This window comes from Phycomyces blakesleeanus (assembly GCF_001638985.1).
Source record: "Phycomyces blakesleeanus NRRL 1555(-) unplaced genomic scaffold PHYBLscaffold_7, whole genome shotgun sequence".
Lineage (NCBI taxonomy): Eukaryota > Fungi > Mucoromycota > Mucoromycetes > Mucorales > Phycomycetaceae > Phycomyces > Phycomyces blakesleeanus.
In genome coordinates this window covers 930,609-951,620 of record NW_017265140.1, presented here as the reverse complement: position 1 = coordinate 951,620, position 21,012 = coordinate 930,609, and the positions used below count along the sequence as shown (strand labels likewise).

The window sequence follows — 21,012 nt, the reverse complement described above, 5'->3', positions numbered from 1 at the left end:
GCACCAGGGACAAGGTACACACACACAGACATCTACACATTCGGACTATCTTTATTTCTTTAGTGGTAATCGTAAAAGGTTATAATTCCTTACAAGCTAATACATATATAATTCTGTAAATCAAGCAATCTATTTGTAAAAGCTTCTGCTTTACCAGTAGATAATCCTCAAAATGTAGCAGAGTCATCCTCTAGAGCCGGACCGTCTATGTACGTAGTAATGACAATATGTTATTTGAGCAAGATAAATTACATCTCAAAAGAAGAAAATGAGAGATAAAAATATTGTACATATATATATATATATACATGCAGTCCTAACAAGATCATATTCCACAGAGAAAGACCACAATATCCTACCACAGCCTTCAAAGGAAACATACAAGAAAAAGTGCAAGTATTAATATATATATATATACACAAAGTAAATATAATTTTTGATCATGTTTAAACTAACTTGATTTTTCTTTTTCTTTTGGTTTACAGGTCAGTTCCTTTGGCTATACAATTCCCTACCATGGGAAAAGCCATGGAAATAATAAAAACAAAAAAGCATCCCAAAAGAGTTCGAAAAATGCCTGCTAATTTTGTAAGCATATATATATATACATATACCTTCAATATGGTTTATTTTTCGTCAACATCTTCAATTATTAATTTCTTAACAACTAGAAAAATGTCGCAGAGTACAAAGATACCTTTCAGAGACTTATTCATGAACATATTCAGGTAAGTAGTATATATATATACAATTTCCTTCAATTTTGTCTTATATATAAATTTACACACGATTTAGATACTTTTGTTGAATTATGCAGTCTATTATTATTCCTTTTATAACATGGCCAAAAAAGGAGAAAATCTCGAAAGATACTTTCGAACAAAAGGCTGTGGCTTTTATTCCTCATGTGAATTAAGGAAGTATGTACATATGTGCATATAACGTATATGTGTTTGTGTGTCTCTTATATGGAATTATAATACTTGTATATTTTATTAGTGATAATTATTCTTCTTCACAAAGTCATTTCCGTATCATGTTACGAAGCAAAGAACATCATTCTAGATATAGTAAAGGTAAGTCAGGAATATTCGACAATATACATATCTATCTATATTTGTTTTATCCTAAAATATAACAACTCGTGCTGTTTGGAATACGCTTTCACATATACATCTGCAGATGATGTCTGGGTTGTTTCCAAAAACCCGAAATTCGATTCAAGTGGTACATTTATGGGAAGAAGTGTATATTATGGTCCACATTCTGATGGTGGAATGATGGTAAATGTTTACACTAACAAGATTTATATATATTTATATATGCTAAAGTCTCTTTTTCTTTTTTTCTTCTTTCTCTTCCTTTATATTTACCTTTCTTATATTATATGTGAGCCAGATTGAATGTCTTACACCTCGAGATGTACGGGTGGCGCTTTTACTACTAAAAGAATCGTTACCACTTTATGCAATGAGAACTATAGCTGCCAGTACAGAATTTGTCATGTTGGGTAAGTTCTTTATTACTATTATTACTATTATTATCTTTATTAAAAAGAAGAAGAAGAAATACCTAAGCTTAAGTATAATATAATATATATACATATTAATACTTAAATAAATGAATAATTGAATGTTGTTATAGATAACTTGAATGACCAACTGGATACACTTCCCATATTTTCTCATATGCTGAGAAATAAGAGCAGGAAAGGAAAACGAAAGGCTGACCAAGTTCAGCACCAGAATTTACAAAATCAAGCTGGGCCTTCGTCTCCGGCTTCGTCTCCATCTGTAGCTGAACCTCAATTAAAACTTGAACATATTCAACTTACTCGAGAAGACAACATTGATGTGGAAGCGAAGCTTTGCGAGACTATTAAAGAATATCATTTGAATACAGACCAAGAAAGGTTTTATTTTTTTTTGCTTTATTTATTTATTCATATTTCTTTCATTGACAATTGATTATTGCTTATTGATTCTATAGTGTGCTCCGTGCAGTTGCTAAATCAGTAATCACTTCTCCTGGCTGGAATGAGGAAACCGAGAATCCTATTATCTTAGTTCACGGTATTATTATCATTATTATTATTATTGTTTTTGGTATCATTAGTAGTGAGTAATAATCAGAATTATTAAAGCAAGATTGTACTTTATATACATATAGGTGTATTTGGCTCTGGAAAAAGGTAAAGAAAGAAAGAAAGATAAGATGAAAATTAAATGAAAATGAAAATAATTTGCTATATCAATATATCAATATAAAAGAAGAAGAAGAAGAGGTTAAACCAACTATTAATATAATTTGGTTTGATTTGATTTAGCTATCTCGCTGCTGTAATTATTATATTTCTGAAAGATATAGTTGATACTGCATCCTTTAGACGCGAGCCAGAAGATATGGTCACCTTTAAAATACTAATTTCCTCAATGACGGTAATTAGCAAGCTGTAATGCACATCTATTAAATGGATATAATATTCACACTATCTCTCTCTCTCTCTTTACTTCTTCTTCTTTAGAATACTGCTGTCGATCGAATTCTTTTGGTATTTAACAAGATCAATTAATTTATATATATATATAATCGCCTAGAAAGTTATTTTTGACATTAAATTTTATATACATTTAATTAGACTTTAGTAAAGCTAGGATTCGATCAATTTGTTAGAGTGGGAAGGTAAACTACACAATTAGTAATATTCTGTATATAGCATTGGATAATTTACTGATAATTCGACCGATCTTTAGCTTAAAAAAGATTACAAAAAGTCTACTTCCTTACACAGCACAAGCGAAATTATCAAGTAATGATGGTAAAAAAAAATGAAGACAAAAAAACGGTATACTTGGAATATTGTGCCTAACATTTATACAATGATTTTTAATGAATACATGAATGCATGCATTGATACAGAGCTCAAAGAGCTCGAGGAAATGTTGGCAGATCCCAAAAATACAGAGGAGGAATCTGAATATATTTCCAATGCTATACAGCGATTCAGAAAAAAGGAACATGTCTCTCAGGTTCAGACGGCAGATGTGATTGGTAAGCTTGATATATTATGGTCTGAAATACAAGCACTACTAATCATAAAAAAAAAACCGCTACACACACGTATAAAAAGGTACAACATGTATAGCGTCTACATTTGATATACTCAATGGGATACATTTCCCATTGGTGCTGATGGATGAATGCTCGCAACTAATGGAACCATTGAATATGGTCCCCTTAACGAGATTTGGTTGTAATAGACTTATTATGATTGGAGATCCTATGCAGGTAAGAAGAAGAACCTCCTCTTCCTTCTTCAAACCAAAAACAACAGAATCATATCCGATTTAATTAAATATCTATTTTTTATTTTTATATACTGTAATGTATATAGCTCCCACCCACCCTGACAACCATTGCCCAAGAAGATATTGTTGGACAAGGACTAGACAAGACATTGTTTGATCGAATGACAGAAGTAATATATATATATATAACGAAGTCTTTTAGAAATCAAATCTAGCTAAAATTTATGGCCAGAGCTAAAAGTATAGGTCTCATATAATCTCTTTTTATATTTGTAGATGGGTCACCAGGCAACACTGTTACGTACTCAGTATCGTGTAAGACACCCACATAAATGAATAGGATATCCTTTATTATGTCTTTGTTTTTTTTTGTTACAAGTAGCAAATATTGTGATGATACTACAATCTAAATAATTGCACTTTTTCTAAATATGTGTATAGTGTCATCCTAGGATTTCTTCTGTTAGTAACGGACTGTTTTACAACCGACGACTGATCAATGGTGTAACTGCTGAAGATAGGAGTCCATCTTTAGTAGGTCTTCCTCCTCTTATATTCATTGATGTTGGTGGAGAAGTAAGTTACTTTTTGAGCCTTTATCTTTATATATATATATAAACTAAAAAAATATTATGATAATAATCACAAACATCTTTTAATAGGAGCGTAAGAACACACGGACAAACTCATTCTGGAATGAGGCAGAAATGGATCTTTCTGCAAAAATAATCGAGACCTTATTAAATTTGGGTATATCTTCAGCAGATATTGGTGTAATTGCATTGTGTGAGTAATATATATATATATATATATATATATATATTTGAGTATAATTTTCCAACCAAATCAATACTCATCCAAAATGACTTTATATATGTATGTGCGTGTGTGGGAGGGTAGATAAACAACAAGCAGATGCCCTATCCGAGGTTATATCAGCAAAACTCGACAAAAATACCGAGAGGCTTCATATATCAACAGTAGACTCATTTCAAGTAAGCTTTGTACTAACATATAAAAGACAAACAAACACATACATACATTGGATTTTCCAAAATGTATTTATTCATTCATTCAATTAATTAATTTGTATGTATGTGTGTGTGTGTGTGTGTGTGGATAGGGAGGAGAAAAAGAAATAATCATATTATCTACTGTTCGAACAAGTAGTAGTGGATTTATTGATAATCATCCTCGAGTAAATGTTGCTATCTCACGAGCAAAAAGGTTATTCTCTAAATTTCTATATGTCTTTTACCTTACTTGATGATTATAATGACTGTGGATTTCTTTTTTCTTATCTTATACATATATATTCCTTAGACACTTGATAATATTAGGAAGCAAAAGCCTCTTGATGATGAATGAGCTTTGGTCCAATGTTCTTTGGGAATGTCAAGGTAAATCTTCATATACTTATATTTTATATTATATATTTTAATTTTTCCCTCTTTGAATTCAACATCACAAACAAATTCAAACAAAAATCATCTAACAAAATGTACATATATATATTTATATATTTAAAATACCAAAAACAACAACAAATTGATATAGAGCATGTATATTCCAAACCTATCTTTGAAAAGCTACTTACTCAACTGGAGACTCCAAAATAATATTTTTCTATCCTTTATTTCCTTTCTTCCTCCATTCCTTACTTTCTCCAATTGGATCTAGAAAAAAGTTTCCCTTCCCCTGTATAATAAAAAAGAAAGAAAGAAAGATAAAAGCTACACACGCACACACGCACACACGCACTAAAATAGACATTAACAAAATAGGTGTTCATACAATATACAGTTTGTGCTCAAAAAGGTTGGTGAGCCTCCGTTGCTGCGATGCAAAATAGGACATCACGGCTTTTGTTTTGGATTTCGTTTGTTCGATGATGTTTCTTGAGAGCTTTGTATTTTCTAAATAAGAGATGGGGAGAGCCCAAGAAGGCACATCCCGTAGCCATGTCTTCCCAAAAGAGATAGAACAGATCTAAAGGCTTCTAGATTCTACCATGGAGATAGACCTAAAGTCAAATAGGAAACAATGGGGAGACGGATGGGAAAACATGCTGGATTGTAGCGAAAAACGAAAAGGGATCGCGTAGGGATTGACCGAGAGGGAGGGAGGAGATTTTCTGGGCTAGTCCGGAAGAAAGGATGCAGGCTCATTGTTATGCACCGCGCAAAGACAATGAGTGTAGATGGGAGAAAAGGCGTCATCACATTTTCATTACCATGGCCCGCACCATTACAATGAGAGAGAGAGCTTGCGTGTAGGAAATTACCGAGATGGGTGGAGAGAATGACCGATAAGGTGGGTTTAAAGAGTGGCCAAGAGGATGTGGGTGGGGGACATATAGGGGGGGCCGTTACATATTGACTGACTCTTCACACTATCTTCCCCGATCAAGTGAGATATGTGCGAAAGAGCCGATTTTTCTCGTAAATTTCATACCAATTCTGGCATATAATTTATTCAAAGAGGGTTTTTTTGTAAAAGCATAGTTTCGACCTTTTCGCATAGGGCCTTATCATATTATTCTAGACTAGCATATTTGTGCATACGTTCTCTTTTAGCTAGTAGGTCGAGTCTTTTTCTTATACGTCTTATCAACCGACCGGCTGTTGACCTTGGCATCTCAACACGGTTTCCAGCTTCCCCCATTGACATTCCATCAACAAAATACTTCTTCAGGACCAGCAAAGCTTCATCTTCTGTATAGGATCGTTAGCGTCGCTTGTCCTTTGGTTTATCTCTTTTCATAGTCAAATCTTCGTCATCCAAAACATTGCCTTGCGAGCTGGCACCTTCCATGCACGTTGGACCTTCAATAAATGAAGTATATTCTTCCTTGATAGGTCTTGCCAGAATAGGGCGAGAATTTAAATCTCTGTCATCTGAATTCCCTTCGGATTTCTCCGTGAAGCTACAACTACGAGGAAGTCTTGTCAATTGTTTGGGCATCTTGGATTGTTTGGTTTTGTTAAAAATTAAATAAGGGTTTTAAAATAACTGAAAATATAATTATTAGAAATTAATTTTGAATTCTTTTATATTATTTATAAATCTTTGCCATAGCACAAGAAATCTAATATAGTCAGTCAAAATTACACCAAGTCAATAATGATAATAATGAAAGCTTAAAATCATATAGTAATTTAATTGTGAGTACACAAAATTGGCGATCTTGTAATTGAAGCAAAAAAAAATGTTGTTTGAAAAAGCCAGGAGTAGCAATATAGCATGTCTTTAAGCTTATTATGGTAAAAACCACGATAAAATTAACTAAAATACAATAAAAGTGACCTGCTTAGAAAAAATTGTACAAACATGGGACATAATCAGTATACTTATTGAGTTAGATATGGTAAAGAAAAGATAAGAATACAATGTGGTTATATTCGGAGCATGATCAAACTAGCACAACGGAAAATTAAGAGAGAGTCAATGATCATTGAAAAATGACTAATCTTTTTGTTAAAGAAATAGCCAAATGACTGGATATAAAATGGCAGATACGAGCAGTGTTATGTAGATTTTAGTGTAATTACATTAAGAGATAACCTGAATATAGCTGTAATGTATTAAAAGTAATATGTTGGAAAATGTTGTAGCCAATTGCTAATTGAATTTTGCTCACGGAAAAAAATTGAGACAAGATTAGCCAAATATTTGGGTAGAGAATGACAGAGATTAACAATGCCGTGTAACCTTGGACATAATATGATACACAATTAGCTACAAATAGTTGTAGTATGTTACATGTAGCATGTAATAAAATGAAATTGGACCAAGCAGCATTGGATAATTTCTGCAGCATAAAATTGGCTCAAAATAGTCCGAATTCTTGGATAGAGAATAACAGAGATTAAAAGGGTAACTTAAATTTAAGCATAATCTGATATGAAAATAGCTCCAACTAGCCCATATTACAATACATTTGATATATATGTAAGTAAAATAAATACATGTGAGCATTAAATAATATCTTTAGCACAGCCTTAAGAGAATATTTGTTTAATACTTGCTAGTAGAAAATAAGCGTACCACGCAGAAATAATGTAAGTCATATTGTATTGTGAAAATGGTATAAAATGTAGCCTACTTTTTGTTAAAGAGTATTACCTTTTGATATAAACACCAACACCAACACCAAGAAAATGAAACAGCCGAAAAAAAAACATACAAGAACAGAGGCACTTATCGCAAGTACACGCCAGAACATGTGAAAGGACTTTTTGAGTTAGTGATTGAGAACGGTATGCTAAAATAAATGAAATAAGGACAGTACATATACATTAGTATTTATTCTTGCTTTCAAAAGAATAGACCGCTAAGATGGTTGCTGAAAAAATGGGCATCAATGTTCGTACTGGCCAAAACTATATTGCCCAGTATTACAGAACCTAGGCCATGGCACAGTGAGATTAATTTGGAACACACGCTTTAATTGTCGGATCTTTAAATAACATCGTTTAATGGTGTAAATATCGATATTGGTATTTTTACATATGTTGATATCTCCATGAATATTGGCCTGTTGTCTGTCAAAAAAGCACTGAGCATCATGGTATGCTTTGATTAATTACTTTACTTAATGATGCAAAACGAAAACTCTCAACTTTTTTGTGGTGTAAATATCTATTTTTTCATTAGTAAATGGTTTTTTAGAATGAAAAAATGGGATAATTTGATCAATATTTGAGCAATTACTGGCGAACAACATTTGGATGGTGGATCTATATGCGCCTCATCATGTTACTTATAAGTATAAAAGCTGCTTGTTTGATCAATTAAGATTTATAGCTAATGCTTTGTATTTAATTAGCAATTTTTGATCAAAAATAATTTTTTCTAGTAAACAGCTCTTCATTTCAGCGATAGATTCTACAAAAGAATGTTTGATATAATGATAGTATAATTATTTATATTTTATGGAGTTTTACCAGGGACAACAGTCTACCTAGTATAAAAGTATATTGGTAGAAATAAATAATCTACTTAATAATATCTTGTAATATCTTGTAATAAAATCATTTTCAGAGAATTCGCAAGTTTTTTTTTAAGAAACTTGTCTCATTCTTGTAGTATACCCGTTGGCAGCTGTATCATATATTTCTTTCTTTATAAGAGTATATTTGCTCAAAGATAAGCACTGTAGCGATAGTAGCATATAATATATGAATATGGGTGTTTGTTTTTATGCCAGCGCATGCGAAGATTAGATACGTAGTTAGAGAAGATAGCAAAAAGAAATCAAACTCTTGAATTTTCTTTCTTTTTCTTTACTTGACTTAAGTGCGTTTTCCTATCTTTTTGGGAGGGTTTCCTCTAGCAAAGAGGAATTCATCGATGTTTCTCCCAGCCGAAAAGCCCGTCGTAGGCTTGGTTTCTAATTCTACGGGTATCAGTGTTCCTTACAGCAGTTAATATTAATATAAAAGAAAGAAAGCAAAGAAAAAAAGAAAGAAAGCCATACGGATAGAGTGTGAACTTGAGATAGGTGACAATAATGGTATACTCCCAGAAGAATTCTGGGCAATTGACCAATCTGGCTTTTGAGGTTCAAAACAAGACGTAATGTCGATGGATGCTACCTGACCAATTCCAATGCCAATATCATGCTGGTTCTGATGTCGATATTTGTGCTCATGTGCTAGGTACTTGCGAACACTGCCCTGCCCGTCATCTCTTTCTTTTCCTTTGCGCTTTATCGGAATAGTCGAATAAGGTGTGGCTTGACCGTTGATGTTGGGCTCAGAGTTTTCAGAAGACGCGTCACTATTAGTTGTAGAAAACGAGTAGTGGAATATACTGGTTGGGCTCTCGTCTTCACTGTCGCTTCCGAATATATCGGCTGTTATTGCTGATTTTGTTTTTGGTCTTGGTTTTGTGCTCTGACTTGGTCTGTAAGTATTGTCTAGACGTACGCTAGAAAAAAGTGAAGAATAAGATATAGAAGAAGAAGAGGGTATATCCTTCTTCTTTTCCTCTCTCAGAGAAGTTTTTTTTGGCAAGAGGTCCAATTCTCGGGAACTTTGTTGAGAGCCAGCTATACTTTGAGATGGTGTGGCTGCCTTGCTTGAGTCTGGACTAGTGGTCTCTAATGTTGCCTTTTCGGATTCTTCCGCCTCTCGTAAGTGAGATGTGGATTGTGTGGATTGTGTGTTTTGAATGTGCATATTTTCGAGAGGGATTATATTAGAGTCAAGCAACTCTTTTTCTTTTGAGAAGACACATTTTAACGACAGTTCTGGTTGATCCCATCTCTGTAAAGTCTATATGGCTATTAGAAGAAGAATGTAAAGGTAGAGCCAGAAAAAAAATACCTTTGTTGACTTGCCATCATCTCTTTCTAGACAAGGCTCCTTGTCCCAATCATCGAGGGCAATCAATTTTTTGGACAATTCGCCAGACATTTTTATTTTTTGATTTTTTGAAATACTAAAATAAATGTATGGCTTGAGTTTGATTAGTAATACTCACCTATGTATTTCATGTTATGTATATTGTTTGTTTTTTTTACCCAATGCTCCCAAGGCTCGAAATACATTCATCAATATTAGCTGTTGAAGGAACATTCATCATCGGAAACATCTTTGCTCTACTGCGGATAGTCCAGGGTGACTCAATAGATGCAGCCAGCTGATCAGCTTCAAGTGAAAGAATGGGTTCTAATCGAAGGCCAGCATCAAGCCGATCCAAACGATTTTTCTGTAAATTTGAACCTGATTTTTGGTGCTCCTGCTGTTCTTGCTGCTGACGACTTTTTACTTTGGCTTCAGAGCAGACTTTGAGGCTATTTTCAAATTTCTCCATATTCTTCAATGTGGGTATTGTCATTTTCCATTTCATCTTCATGAACCTATTCTTCAGGGAGCTCAGACCGGAACCCCGGTTTAAACCAAGTAATCCATCCTGTTGGATTAGGGATAATTCGTTGGTGTTACGGTCGTGGAATGGATTATCAGATCTAGCGTGAAAAACAGCCTCTTGAAGTAGCTTGTGAAAATGCTCTATATATGTAACAAGATGTACTAGCTGTGTGTAAGATTCTTTTCATAGGATAAACAACAACAATCGTGTGCATATGTTTATGAATACAAAACGACATTGTATCTGGTTATGATACTAACACTGATACTAGAGCTATTACTACTATTACTACTAATACTGATGGTGGTAGCAGTATGAATGAAATAAAATTCTTGAGTTTTCTACCGTTGTCAAGATTGTCAAGCGTAGTTGCCAGATTCATGGCGTCTTGGCGCCAAGAATTTACACCAAATACCCGGTTTGGCATATTATTGTATTAATATTTATTCTGTTCACCTTGCACAAGAATAAAAATAATACTAAAAGACAATAGAAAATATAAGGTTTTGTATTTTTTTTTTTGGTACAAGACAAATGAAGAAAAAGATACCTTTTTGGAATCTCCTACCTTTGTTTTCTTTTATTCAATCAATCGGCTTTTATAATTCTTTCTTTTGTACACACGCACGACCGCCGTAAATGTCACCAAATTTTGTTTATTAATTTATTTATATATGGATTCTTTTACAATAAGCCGCCGAATAATCATTATTACTCAAAAAAGAAAAGAAAGATAGGTTTTAATTTTCACCCTTACTTTCATGCACGCTGTGTACAATATGTACACAAAGCTATATATATAAAAAGATATCTTTATGGAACTTTGCTGGAACAAAAAATTTGATTTTGTACTTTCTGACGCAGATCAGTTGACAATTATTACTATTACTATTACAATGATGATAATGCCATATAAAACAATAGAACTTTGAAAATTTATCTATCCAAATTCTCTCATATACACGTCACTCTCTTTCCCCTTATAAACCGTGGTGTATATTATATATTAAGTGATTTATTTATTTGGGGTTTTTTTTTAATAAAGAAAATAAGAAGTAATTGAATATGACTATGTAAAATATACAGGATTTTTCAAATATATATATATGTAGATTAAGAAAAAAAAAAGCAAAGATATTAAAATATTAAAAAAAAAGGAATAGAAATATGAAATAGACAAAGGGGGTTGCTTTTTTTTTTAAAAAAAAAAATAAAGGGTATAACAATCTTCTTCTTCTTCTACTTCCTTAAGAAAATAAGGGGATAAAAGCAATAACGGGTCTTAAAGATAGATATAGACAGAATCAGACCGTTATTTCTTGGAAGAAGTCTCGACATCAACTTCTTCCTTAGTTGGGTGGATGAGGAATGCCATAAGAGAGGCCAACCCTGCGAAACCTGCGCAGGCAAAGAAAACGAGGGTGGGCATTGTGCTTACCGAAGCACTGTAAATTGCATTGATACTAAGTTGAGAAAACATCACTAAATAACAAGAAAAACAAGAAACAGCAGTTATTCATTAGTAAACAAAACAAAACAAAAGAAAATAAAAGATATGTAACTTACTTGCAAAGGCTTCTACAGCTGAAATGGCACCCAGCAGCTCTCCTACTTCAGTAGGATTGACGGATGAAATGAGGAGCGATCGAAGGGAAGGCTGTGTAATCAACCCAAAGCCATGGATAATTGCCGATGAAGTGAATTCGAAAGCGTTGAATGAAAGTCCCATCAGAATCAGTCCAGTGACCTCAATCATGGTTCCTGAGCGCACCATCCAGATATCGAACATGGCTGCACGGTAGATTCTCTTTTCTTCAATTTCGGCAGACGTCGAAGAGCAATTAGCTACATGAGTATCATCCGAAAGTTTCCTCTCGCACCACTTCTTGAACAACGTGTTGAGGACTGGCAGTAAACAGATCAGGATGATTAGACGGACAAACGACGACAGACTGATGAACAGACCACCCTCATAGGCACCCCAGCCAAACTGGAGCATGGCATAGAGTAAGACTGGTGGGGTCAGGATCACGGTGAGGATTGTGTTGATGGCAGTAAGGATAGGAAGCGCATGTCGGCTGATGTGCTGGCTGTGCGTGCGACTGAGGATTGTGAGGGCAGCAAAGACATTGATCTGCTCTAGGAAAGACACGTATTTTTTCTTTCCGCTTCCGTCGCAGGCTGTGTTGCTTTCATTGTTGTCCTCATTCTCGGTAATAAATACATTTGACTCGGGCATAATGCAAGCGTAAAAACCAATGAAAGCGTATACTCCCATTACAAAGTACAGAACTGCATAGATACTGCCGGTTGTCTAAATTCAAATTGTAACAAACGTATTAGTAAACCTAGTGCTGTAAACTACCAAACTTCATATTATTTCTTTCTTTTCTGCTCACCTTAATGATAAAACTACCCAGACTAGGACCTAGATTTGATAATTAACCGAGAGAGTATTTAATTAGATTTTGTGTATTGTGGAAGTAAAAGAAGTAGACACGAGAAATTGTCTCACATACCAATAGTAAATCCAAAATATACAGATGCCATCATGCGACCAAACATAAGCGTTCTTTTAAACACAAAAAAAAGAGATATTTAATTAGATACATACAATTCTTTTTCATAATATATATATATATATATATATTTACCTGACCGAAGCATCGGTAGTATCTGTAATGTAGGCTTGAATGGATGCCATTAATATAGTTTCTCCGGCCAGGAAACCTCGGAAGAAAGGGCTGATGTACAACAGAGAGATACCAAATACTGACTGGTATTTTCCGGTGAGGATAAGGCAGATTAAACCAAGAATACTTCCAAGCATAGAGACTCTCACAATAACCGTGCGTCCTTTTCGGTCAGACAATCTTCCGTAGTATCCAGACACAACGAGGGCTTATTATCGAAACAAGTCCAGACAAGTCCAGACAAGACAAGATGAGATGAGATGATATTGAATGTATCAAGAAGTAAATAAGTAAGTAGGTAACTCAATTGAAAGTGAATGAACTGTATATTTGTATATTACCGCAACCAAAAACCAGGAAAGAAATGACGGCAAGTGCTTGTGACACAGCGCTCTGGACTTCAGGGACAGCGCAATCCACAATTGGGATTGTACCATCGTCATTTAGACTTCCTCCCATACCACCACTGTTGGATTGGTAATATCTAAAAAAAAATTAAAAAAAGAAAGACAATAAGTACTCAATTAAATACGATTTTGGTATAAATTTCTAATAATATTTTACCTGTTGCAAAAGATTTTAGTAGCGAATTCGAGTTGAGCAGCCAGAGAAGAACTGGATCGACACAATACACATATAGAAAAGAAACCAATAATGTGATGTGATGTTATTAGTAAAAAATATATATATTACTAATATATCTATAATTACCTTGTAGCAATGGCCCAGAGAAATACGGGAATAATGATATACCATGGAGATGGTTTGGAAGCATTTGGCTTGGGTAATTCTGCTGATCCAAGGAGAGGAGTAGTTTCAATAACTTCTGAGTCAGATAATGTGGAATGAATTGAAGCATTACTGCCAGGGTTGTCTTGTCGATCAAATGTCATATTAATTGGATGTTTGTATGTGCGTATGTATTTTGATTTGATTTGATTTGATTTGATTTCCTTTTTCTCTTGGATAGAGCAGAAAACAAAAGAGAAGCAACGGCAGGAGGGTGGGTTTATATAGTCTCCAAAATAAAATAAAAATAAAAAATTACTGATCGAGATTGTGGAATACAAAATACCAAAAATATAAGCTGAATGTATTTGACATCGTACACAAATGTAATGTACTTTTGTACAGTAATTTGAGGAGGCGCTTATTATGTTATTCAACGTAGGCCCAGCAATTCTTCTGTATCTTTTTTCTTTTCTTTACCCTGTTGTGGGATTTGTGCACGGCGAGCATGAGAGACCTATTGCTTGTTTCAAAGACCATCTCACTAATCTCAGCATGGTAAGTGGTACGCACATACAATAAAAAGAAGAAAGAAACCATTATGAAGTCGTCTCATTGATGAATTGTAAGTTTGTGTTGCATATGTATTACACCGCTGTTTTTTCTTCTTCTTTTAGAGAACAGGCAAAGGAAGAAAAAAAAATACACGGCGGATGTGCCGTAAAGACATATCTTTTTGGATAAGCCCAACTTGAATATATCAATGTCAATTTATTTATTTATTTTTACTTTACTGTCTTACGCTTCTTTGTGTGCTTTAATTAGTACGTTTTTGTTTTTACGCCTCTGCAATACAATGATCTCTGTGTCCACTTCTCTTGCACTATTCCCCTTGAGAAACTATAACTTGTTGTTTATCGTACATTGGAAGCCAATATTTCCGTCGTTTCTTTGCAGTCCTCTTCTTCTCCATTAATTGTAATTTGTGACCTTGAGATTTGCAACCTTCTTACTAAGAAGAGTAAGGTAAAGAATGAATCAATGTATTGTATTGTCGTAGTTTTGCTTTGGTCTTTAAAAATTGGTCTACCTTATCTCAAAAGGGTTACACAAAAGCATTCAGAAAGTAAGAATAAAAAAGAATAAAAATATATACATATATATCTTGGTTGGAACAAGACATTCTTATGCGCCTGAGAATAAACAGAAATCTGTAGTACTTGTGTTTCCTGGATCTACTCTACATAGCAAGAGAAAGAGATAGAGAGAAAATCTGGTCATTGGTAAGATAGCCATCTATTGAAAACAATACAGTAGATCAACATATTCTAATAAAGCACTTGTTTTTTTAAAAGAAAAATACAGCCACAGAAATCTATTTGATTATTAAGATTCTTGTATTTTTGTCAGAATTACAGATGAAGTCTATCATACTGTTTTAATGTTTAACAAAGGGAGTTATGAAGGTCATGCCTTGAAGTTGTGGACCCTCTTATTAGTCTATCTGCCTATCTGCCTATCTACCTATCTATCTATACAATTTCTCTTTCTTTCTCTTGTTCTTGTTCTTTATCAATACATTTCCTTGATCATGGGTTTTGGTAGACAATAGAAACTAACGAGATATATATTGTCACAAGTAATTAACAGCACAAGTCTCACCAAATACCATCTTTGTAATTGCTACTCGCTGACCAAATACTCCTTCCTATTGAAGTAGTAAAAGTCCAGATTCAGAAAGAAACCCTAATCATTAGGACGTTTATCCATATATAGCCATTTACGAGTGTTACCTAAAAAAGCACACGAAGACTTCTCTTCCTTTTCATTATTATTAAAAGCAATATAATATAATATAAAATGAAATGAAATGAAAAATAATGATAGGCGGTGGTAGCCAAAAAGTAATCAAAATGAAAATAAAAATAAAATAGCCTCTTGTCTCTTTAATGATATTAATTTCAAAATTATGTATATATTATAATGCTTTTTGATTTTGGTTTATTTAGAAACCAAAGAAAAAATCGGACTTCTTGAATGAAGACAAGGTATATGTATATTCAATTATGACGTTGTTGGCTGTATTGGCTGTATTGGCTGTATTGGCTGTGTTGGCCTTGATAGCCTTGTGAGCGATCTATCATTTCATTTACAAATGTCTTGGGCGCCGTATGTTTTTTTCTCTCTCTCTCTTTGTTTTACCTTAGCCAAGATAGTTGGCATTCAGAGTGGCATCTTGGCAAGAAAATATACAAATTAGAATAAAACAGAGAAAACCCAATATAAAATAAAATAGAAATACGGTTTGGATTATTCAGCAAATCCAAACAGCGTCTAAATAAATTTATTTTACTTTATTAGCTCCCGCTGCATAGAACAATTTCTTGGCTCTTAAGTTATAGCCCGTATTTTATTTTATTTTGGACAAGAAATTTTAGTGTAAAATTGCTTACTTAATTCATTCTTAATCATTAATGAATGATGTGTTTTATTATTATTATTATTAAACAAAAGTTACGGTTGAAGAACATCAATTCTTAACAGATGTTCTATATAGTACCCAGACAGGGTACTTGGTTAAGATCGCCTTGGGTATAAAATAACAATGTACGACTCTGGAATGATTTTGCCTACAAAAAGAAAGCTTTTCCTAGCAGAAAATTGTGGAAACCAAACAAAGATTCCAATCTCTTTCGCTTACTTCTCTTGACCTTGCTCTACTACCACCACCACCACTTCCACTTCCGCTTCTACTGCCACTTCTGACCATAATGCCATTAGCTCTCATCTTGTCGGGTGTCATGATTATCACATATGTAGTCATTCAAATCAAAACATCGAATACTTCTTCTCAGACTATCGCACCGTCTCGCGAGTCTGAGATTTGGTACAGCGAACCTGTCTTCTATTCTCGACCCCGGGCATCGACTCATATGATGTTTTAGACGGGCGTGGTGTTCCCCACATAATTTGGAAGAATTACTGGATTTATACATATACATATGTGCATATACATGTGTGTGTGTGTGTGTGACAATATGTACTTTTATTTTCATTTTGCATTACTACGTATTTATTTATTTACTTATTTTATTTTCTTTAAAAAAGCTTCCCATCTCCCCATAGACCTGGCGCTCTTCTCCCAGTTTTTATTTATATTATTATTATCACTATTATATATGCTTTTCTGTCAATATACTTTTTTGTATTTTTCTCATTCTTTTATATATGATCTTTCCTTTACTCTACATATTATTATTATTATTATTATTATTATTATTATCACTTATTCATCTATTCATTCCTTATTCTTATTTAATACATGTTTATATGTGGACTAAACGAGTCCATACCAAGTTATTTATCTATTTTCATTTTCTATAAGAGAAAAATATGGATTTGACTTGAACTAAACCAATAAAACAAAGTAAAATAAACCATTTTTGATATACGCAAAATGAATATATAAAGAAAGGCACTATATATCCAACAATAGTTGGTTGCCTTTGTTGTTGCTGTTGTTGTTTTTTATGTGTTTATGAATATTTATCTATTTATTCTTGGTCTTATTGTCATGGAGAAGAATTAATATATATATATAATTAGTATAAGATGAAGAATAAATTAAAAGTGAGTCAATTGATAGATGGCAAATACTCCTTTTCATTAGTTAAAAAAAAGAATTGCTAAAAAGCTGTCAACTGCCAAAAATTGTTACTGATTTTCACAGCTTAAGATTACTACAGATTTCTTGCCTTTTTTTTCTTCTTTTTCTTAGACTTTTAAACTCCGTAAACGTCATGTCAAAAACCAAAACGGTAGGAGGGAAAAGAAGGAAGAGGAGTAAAAAGCTAAATTTATCGAGTCACAAGTTCGTTAAGATTACAAGTCTCTTGCAATAAATGTGTGTATGTGCATACTTGTATATATACATACTATACTTGAATAATAGTTGTTTGGTGTACACAAAAAGATAAAATAAGTTAAACATAACCGGTACCATGACAGACCAACCAATCGACAATCAAGAAAATAATGATGAGCCAAATGATGAGTCAAATGCAAAACGTCGCAGGTAGTGAGAGAAAGAGAGTCAAGCAAAAATGAATATTATATATAAAGAATTATTGATGAACTGATTGCAATCAAATAAATAAACAAATAAATAAAAGAACAACTGATGTATTTGATACTCTTGGATCGAGTATCCAGGGCATGCAATCATCCTTTAGTTCGATTACATCTGTAAGCATGTAATTTTATTATTACTATTCTTTTATATATATCTTGTCTTGACCTTTAAAAGGAACCAAGAAATCAAGAAAAAAAATGGAGAAAATAGATAAAAATGATAACCACAGCAACATCAACAGCAACGACAAAAAAACAACAACAACTAGAACAATAACATCATTAATGATAATATCCTATAGTTATTTACTAACAGTATCAGCAACACCTTGGCGATCAACCAGGCTATGAATGAGATGTATGAACAAATGTTCATGTCAAATATCAAAATAGGTCAGAATAATATATAAAAGTAATTGCTATTATTGTTTATTTGTTCTTATGGATTTCTTCCTCTTCCTCTTCCTCTTCTGCTTTCTTATCTTGTTTTGTACAAATTGATCTTTATAATCATCATGTATATGTGTATCTAAAAAGGCAGTAAATTGAAACCATTTGAAGATAAGAATGGGTCAGGAATCCAACTGACCATTACAATCACCAACTACAACCGATATCCAATCTCGGGATTATCTGCACACTTGACCTTTGAACCTTTTCATAAAGTAAGATTTTATTTTTGTGCAATACAAACACACACATAAAGAAAATAAAGGTCAAAAAAATCATATGCTTATTTGTGGGAGTATATTTTCTGTTTTTTTTTTAGGCAGACACGGCGGCTACAGTTGCTTGGACTTCAGAATCAGCTTCAGAAACAACAGTGGGATCTCGAAATAAAAAAGATGTAGAGAGAATACTGGGCTCAAACCAAGGCCAAGATAAAGACCAGAATCAAGACCAGAATCAAAATCAAAACAGCATACCTTCTACAACGATCTACACCGAGATCTTACAAATCCAACCATCAGAACCTTGCCAATATAATAGCAAATTGTCAGTGTCGGTGTCTAGTCCTGGTACAGGAAAGCCAATCGAAAAGGAACACAAGTTTGGATTATATCTCATAGATCAAGTAAGTGAATTGGTTATTCAATCAACTACTTGATTAAGATGCTTCTTCTTAGACTACACTCCTTTTTTTCTTTCTTATTTGCTTGTGTGTGGACTAATCAATGATATATATATATATATATATATATGTAGTTAATTAAGACTGTTCACGAGTCAGGATCATCAAGTGAAGAAACAAAAGGTTCTGAGAAAGAGTATTCGACCGTGTTCTTTAGAGAGATTATGGGACTTCGCCCCGTGGTTGGGATACGACCAGGCATGGAGATTAGACTCAAGGCCAAACAAAAAGAGGTTATGTGTAAGGTTGTGGAATCCAGTGAGAATCTTGAGACTGTAAAGGCAATATTTTATGGAGATCATCAATTGCTAGACATATTATTACAAGAACTTGATATTCTAGACATTTAAAAGTAATTTATGTGGTTATACATGATTGTGTATGGATATGTAGGTGTGTATGTATGATAATAATAAAAAAGAATATATATATATATATATATATATATATATATATGAAAGAAAAAAGAAAGAAGAATATTAATATCTCTTGTGGATCTTGCTGTTGCTATTGTCTTGCAAGTAAATGAATGAATGAATGAATGAATATGGGAGTGGGATTAAGTAAGTAAATGTGAACGTTTAAGATAAAGAAACAGATATAGAGATAGGTAGAGGGAAATTGTCTTGATCATTTGAAAGATGATTTGATTGATATAAGAGATATATAGGCTATGTACAAAATGAAGGGCAAATATGCGTACAAATGAAAGTGCTTTCTTCTTCTTCTTCTTCTTTTCTTTTCTTTTCTTTTTTATATATATATTATATATTCTTCTTCTTTTTTAAAGTACGATGAGATCTCGATAGGGTTTTGCACTCATCAAATGACAGACCAAACCAACCAGACTTGCCAGCAAGAGAAGGCGGAATAGCCTCCACATATATTCAGATACAAGCAGCAGAGTAGAGTCACTGTGTGCGTATCTCGGCAGTGGGACAATCACATCATCTTTCTGATGCGGTTCCTTGAGAGTTGTTGTTGTGATGTCGCCCTTTACACCAGGGGTAGTAGATTCACTCATGCGTCGTTGTTGTTCTGCATGACTCTCGGCCAGTCGTTCGATGACTTCCTGACTCCGTAATTGCTCCGAAAGCACCTTGACCATAAGAGGCGCACCTGTTTTGGCAATCAAGGCTTCGATCACTTCTCGTAAAACTCCTCCTTTTTGATCTTCTTCCAAAATCGCCTCTTCAAGTGCAGCCTGGGCCAGGTCAATAAACCTGTCTCTGGGATGAATTTCATTACCACCACTACTGTTATAGCTGTTACTGATATTATCCACTCGTCCAAATTCATCGCTACTTTCTTGATCTACTGAACGATCGGATGATGGCCGGTAAGAGCGTGCAATGTCATGATTCATCATCATCATGTCTGAGCAGTAGTCATCGTTATTATTATTATTATTATTAATGTTGTTGTTGTTGTTGTTGCTTTGCTTGATGCGATTGATCTTTCGTGCGCGACGGAATCTGAGTGGAGATGGAGAACGCTCTCTGGAGAAGAAAACGGTAGGTTCCCACCGAGCAGTCAGCATGATGATGTAGAGATTGTAAAGAAAAGAAAAGAAAAGAAAGAAATGGAGAGAGAGAGAAAAAGAGAGAAAGAAATAATTTGAAGAAAAAAAAGTTTGGAGTAAGAAGAACAAGGTTAACTGATTTTAAAAGTCAGACAGGAAATAAGGGAAAAGTGAAAGACAGAGAAAAAAAGAGAGAGAGAGAGAGAGAAACATTGCAAGGTGCCGGCATGATCTCGAAAAGGGAGGGAATAGGAAGCACGCGGCACCACATGCAAAAAAAAAGATAGAGCATGAAGAACCTGATTTACGTCACGCGTAATTCATTACTCTTTTTTGTAAATTTATCTTTCTCTACTTACTTTATTAGACCTTTGCTTAAGAAATTTTCTATAAGCTTGTTTGTATTTGGCCTTTCTTCTTTACTTTAAGCAAAGGCAGTTCTACTATTAATACTACTATTTTTTGTCTTGATCTGATCTGATCTGATCTGGCTTGATATTATATTATATTATATTATTTAAAAATATTGGTGAAACATAGTTTAATAGGTGCTCAATACTTGGAGTCACAGTTATATTTTATTTTATTTTGAAACACAAGACATTAAATGGGTGTACAATT

General features: G+C 33.7%; 7 protein-coding genes across 7 annotated transcripts; 1 reads left to right on the top strand and 6 right to left on the bottom strand.

Moving 5' to 3' along the window:
* Nucleotides 1–5,843: 5,843 nt before the first annotated feature.
* Nucleotides 5,844–6,272, bottom strand: PHYBLDRAFT_143710 (hypothetical protein; the record flags this gene model as incomplete). Its single annotated transcript, XM_018431050.1, has 2 exons — nt 5,844–6,022; nt 6,116–6,272. The coding sequence occupies 2 exons, from the start codon at nt 6,270–6,272 to the stop codon at nt 5,844–5,846; spliced, it is 336 nt and encodes a 111-aa protein (XP_018293509.1).
* Nucleotides 6,273–8,602: 2,330 nt separating this feature from the next.
* PHYBLDRAFT_143709 (hypothetical protein) lies at nt 8,603–9,727 on the bottom strand (the record flags this gene model as incomplete). Its single annotated transcript, XM_018431049.1, has 3 exons — nt 8,603–8,724; nt 8,788–9,586; nt 9,638–9,727. 3 exons carry the CDS (start codon nt 9,725–9,727, stop codon nt 8,603–8,605), a joined length of 1,011 nt encoding a protein of 336 aa, XP_018293508.1.
* Nucleotides 9,728–9,830: 103 nt separating this feature from the next.
* PHYBLDRAFT_143708 (hypothetical protein) lies at nt 9,831–10,611 on the bottom strand (the record flags this gene model as incomplete). Its single annotated transcript, XM_018431048.1, has 2 exons — nt 9,831–10,324; nt 10,530–10,611. The coding sequence occupies 2 exons, from the start codon at nt 10,609–10,611 to the stop codon at nt 9,831–9,833; spliced, it is 576 nt and encodes a 191-aa protein (XP_018293507.1).
* Nucleotides 10,612–11,496: 885 nt separating this feature from the next.
* PHYBLDRAFT_143707 (hypothetical protein) lies at nt 11,497–13,770 on the bottom strand (the record flags this gene model as incomplete). The annotated part of the gene is made up of 8 exons (XM_018431047.1): nt 11,497–11,666; nt 11,751–12,498; nt 12,584–12,612; nt 12,704–12,756; nt 12,839–13,085; nt 13,219–13,361; nt 13,442–13,492; nt 13,589–13,770. The coding sequence occupies 8 exons, from the start codon at nt 13,768–13,770 to the stop codon at nt 11,497–11,499; spliced, it is 1,623 nt and encodes a 540-aa protein (XP_018293506.1).
* Nucleotides 13,771–15,611: 1,841 nt separating this feature from the next.
* On the bottom strand, nt 15,612–16,409 carry PHYBLDRAFT_143706 (hypothetical protein; the record flags this gene model as incomplete). Its single annotated transcript, XM_018431046.1, has 2 exons — nt 15,612–15,743; nt 16,308–16,409. The coding sequence occupies 2 exons, from the start codon at nt 16,407–16,409 to the stop codon at nt 15,612–15,614; spliced, it is 234 nt and encodes a 77-aa protein (XP_018293505.1).
* Nucleotides 16,410–17,607: 1,198 nt separating this feature from the next.
* On the top strand, nt 17,608–19,219 carry PHYBLDRAFT_64378 (hypothetical protein; the record flags this gene model as incomplete). Its single annotated transcript, XM_018441287.1, has 6 exons — nt 17,608–17,681; nt 17,779–17,851; nt 18,040–18,126; nt 18,271–18,402; nt 18,507–18,812; nt 18,944–19,219. The coding sequence occupies 6 exons, from the start codon at nt 17,608–17,610 to the stop codon at nt 19,217–19,219; spliced, it is 948 nt and encodes a 315-aa protein (XP_018293504.1).
* Nucleotides 19,220–19,653: 434 nt separating this feature from the next.
* PHYBLDRAFT_166700 (hypothetical protein) lies at nt 19,654–20,409 on the bottom strand (the record flags this gene model as incomplete). The annotated part of the gene is made up of 1 exon (XM_018435463.1): nt 19,654–20,409. The coding sequence occupies one exon, from the start codon at nt 20,407–20,409 to the stop codon at nt 19,654–19,656; it is 756 nt and encodes a 251-aa protein (XP_018293503.1).
* Nucleotides 20,410–21,012: the final 603 nt, after the last annotated feature.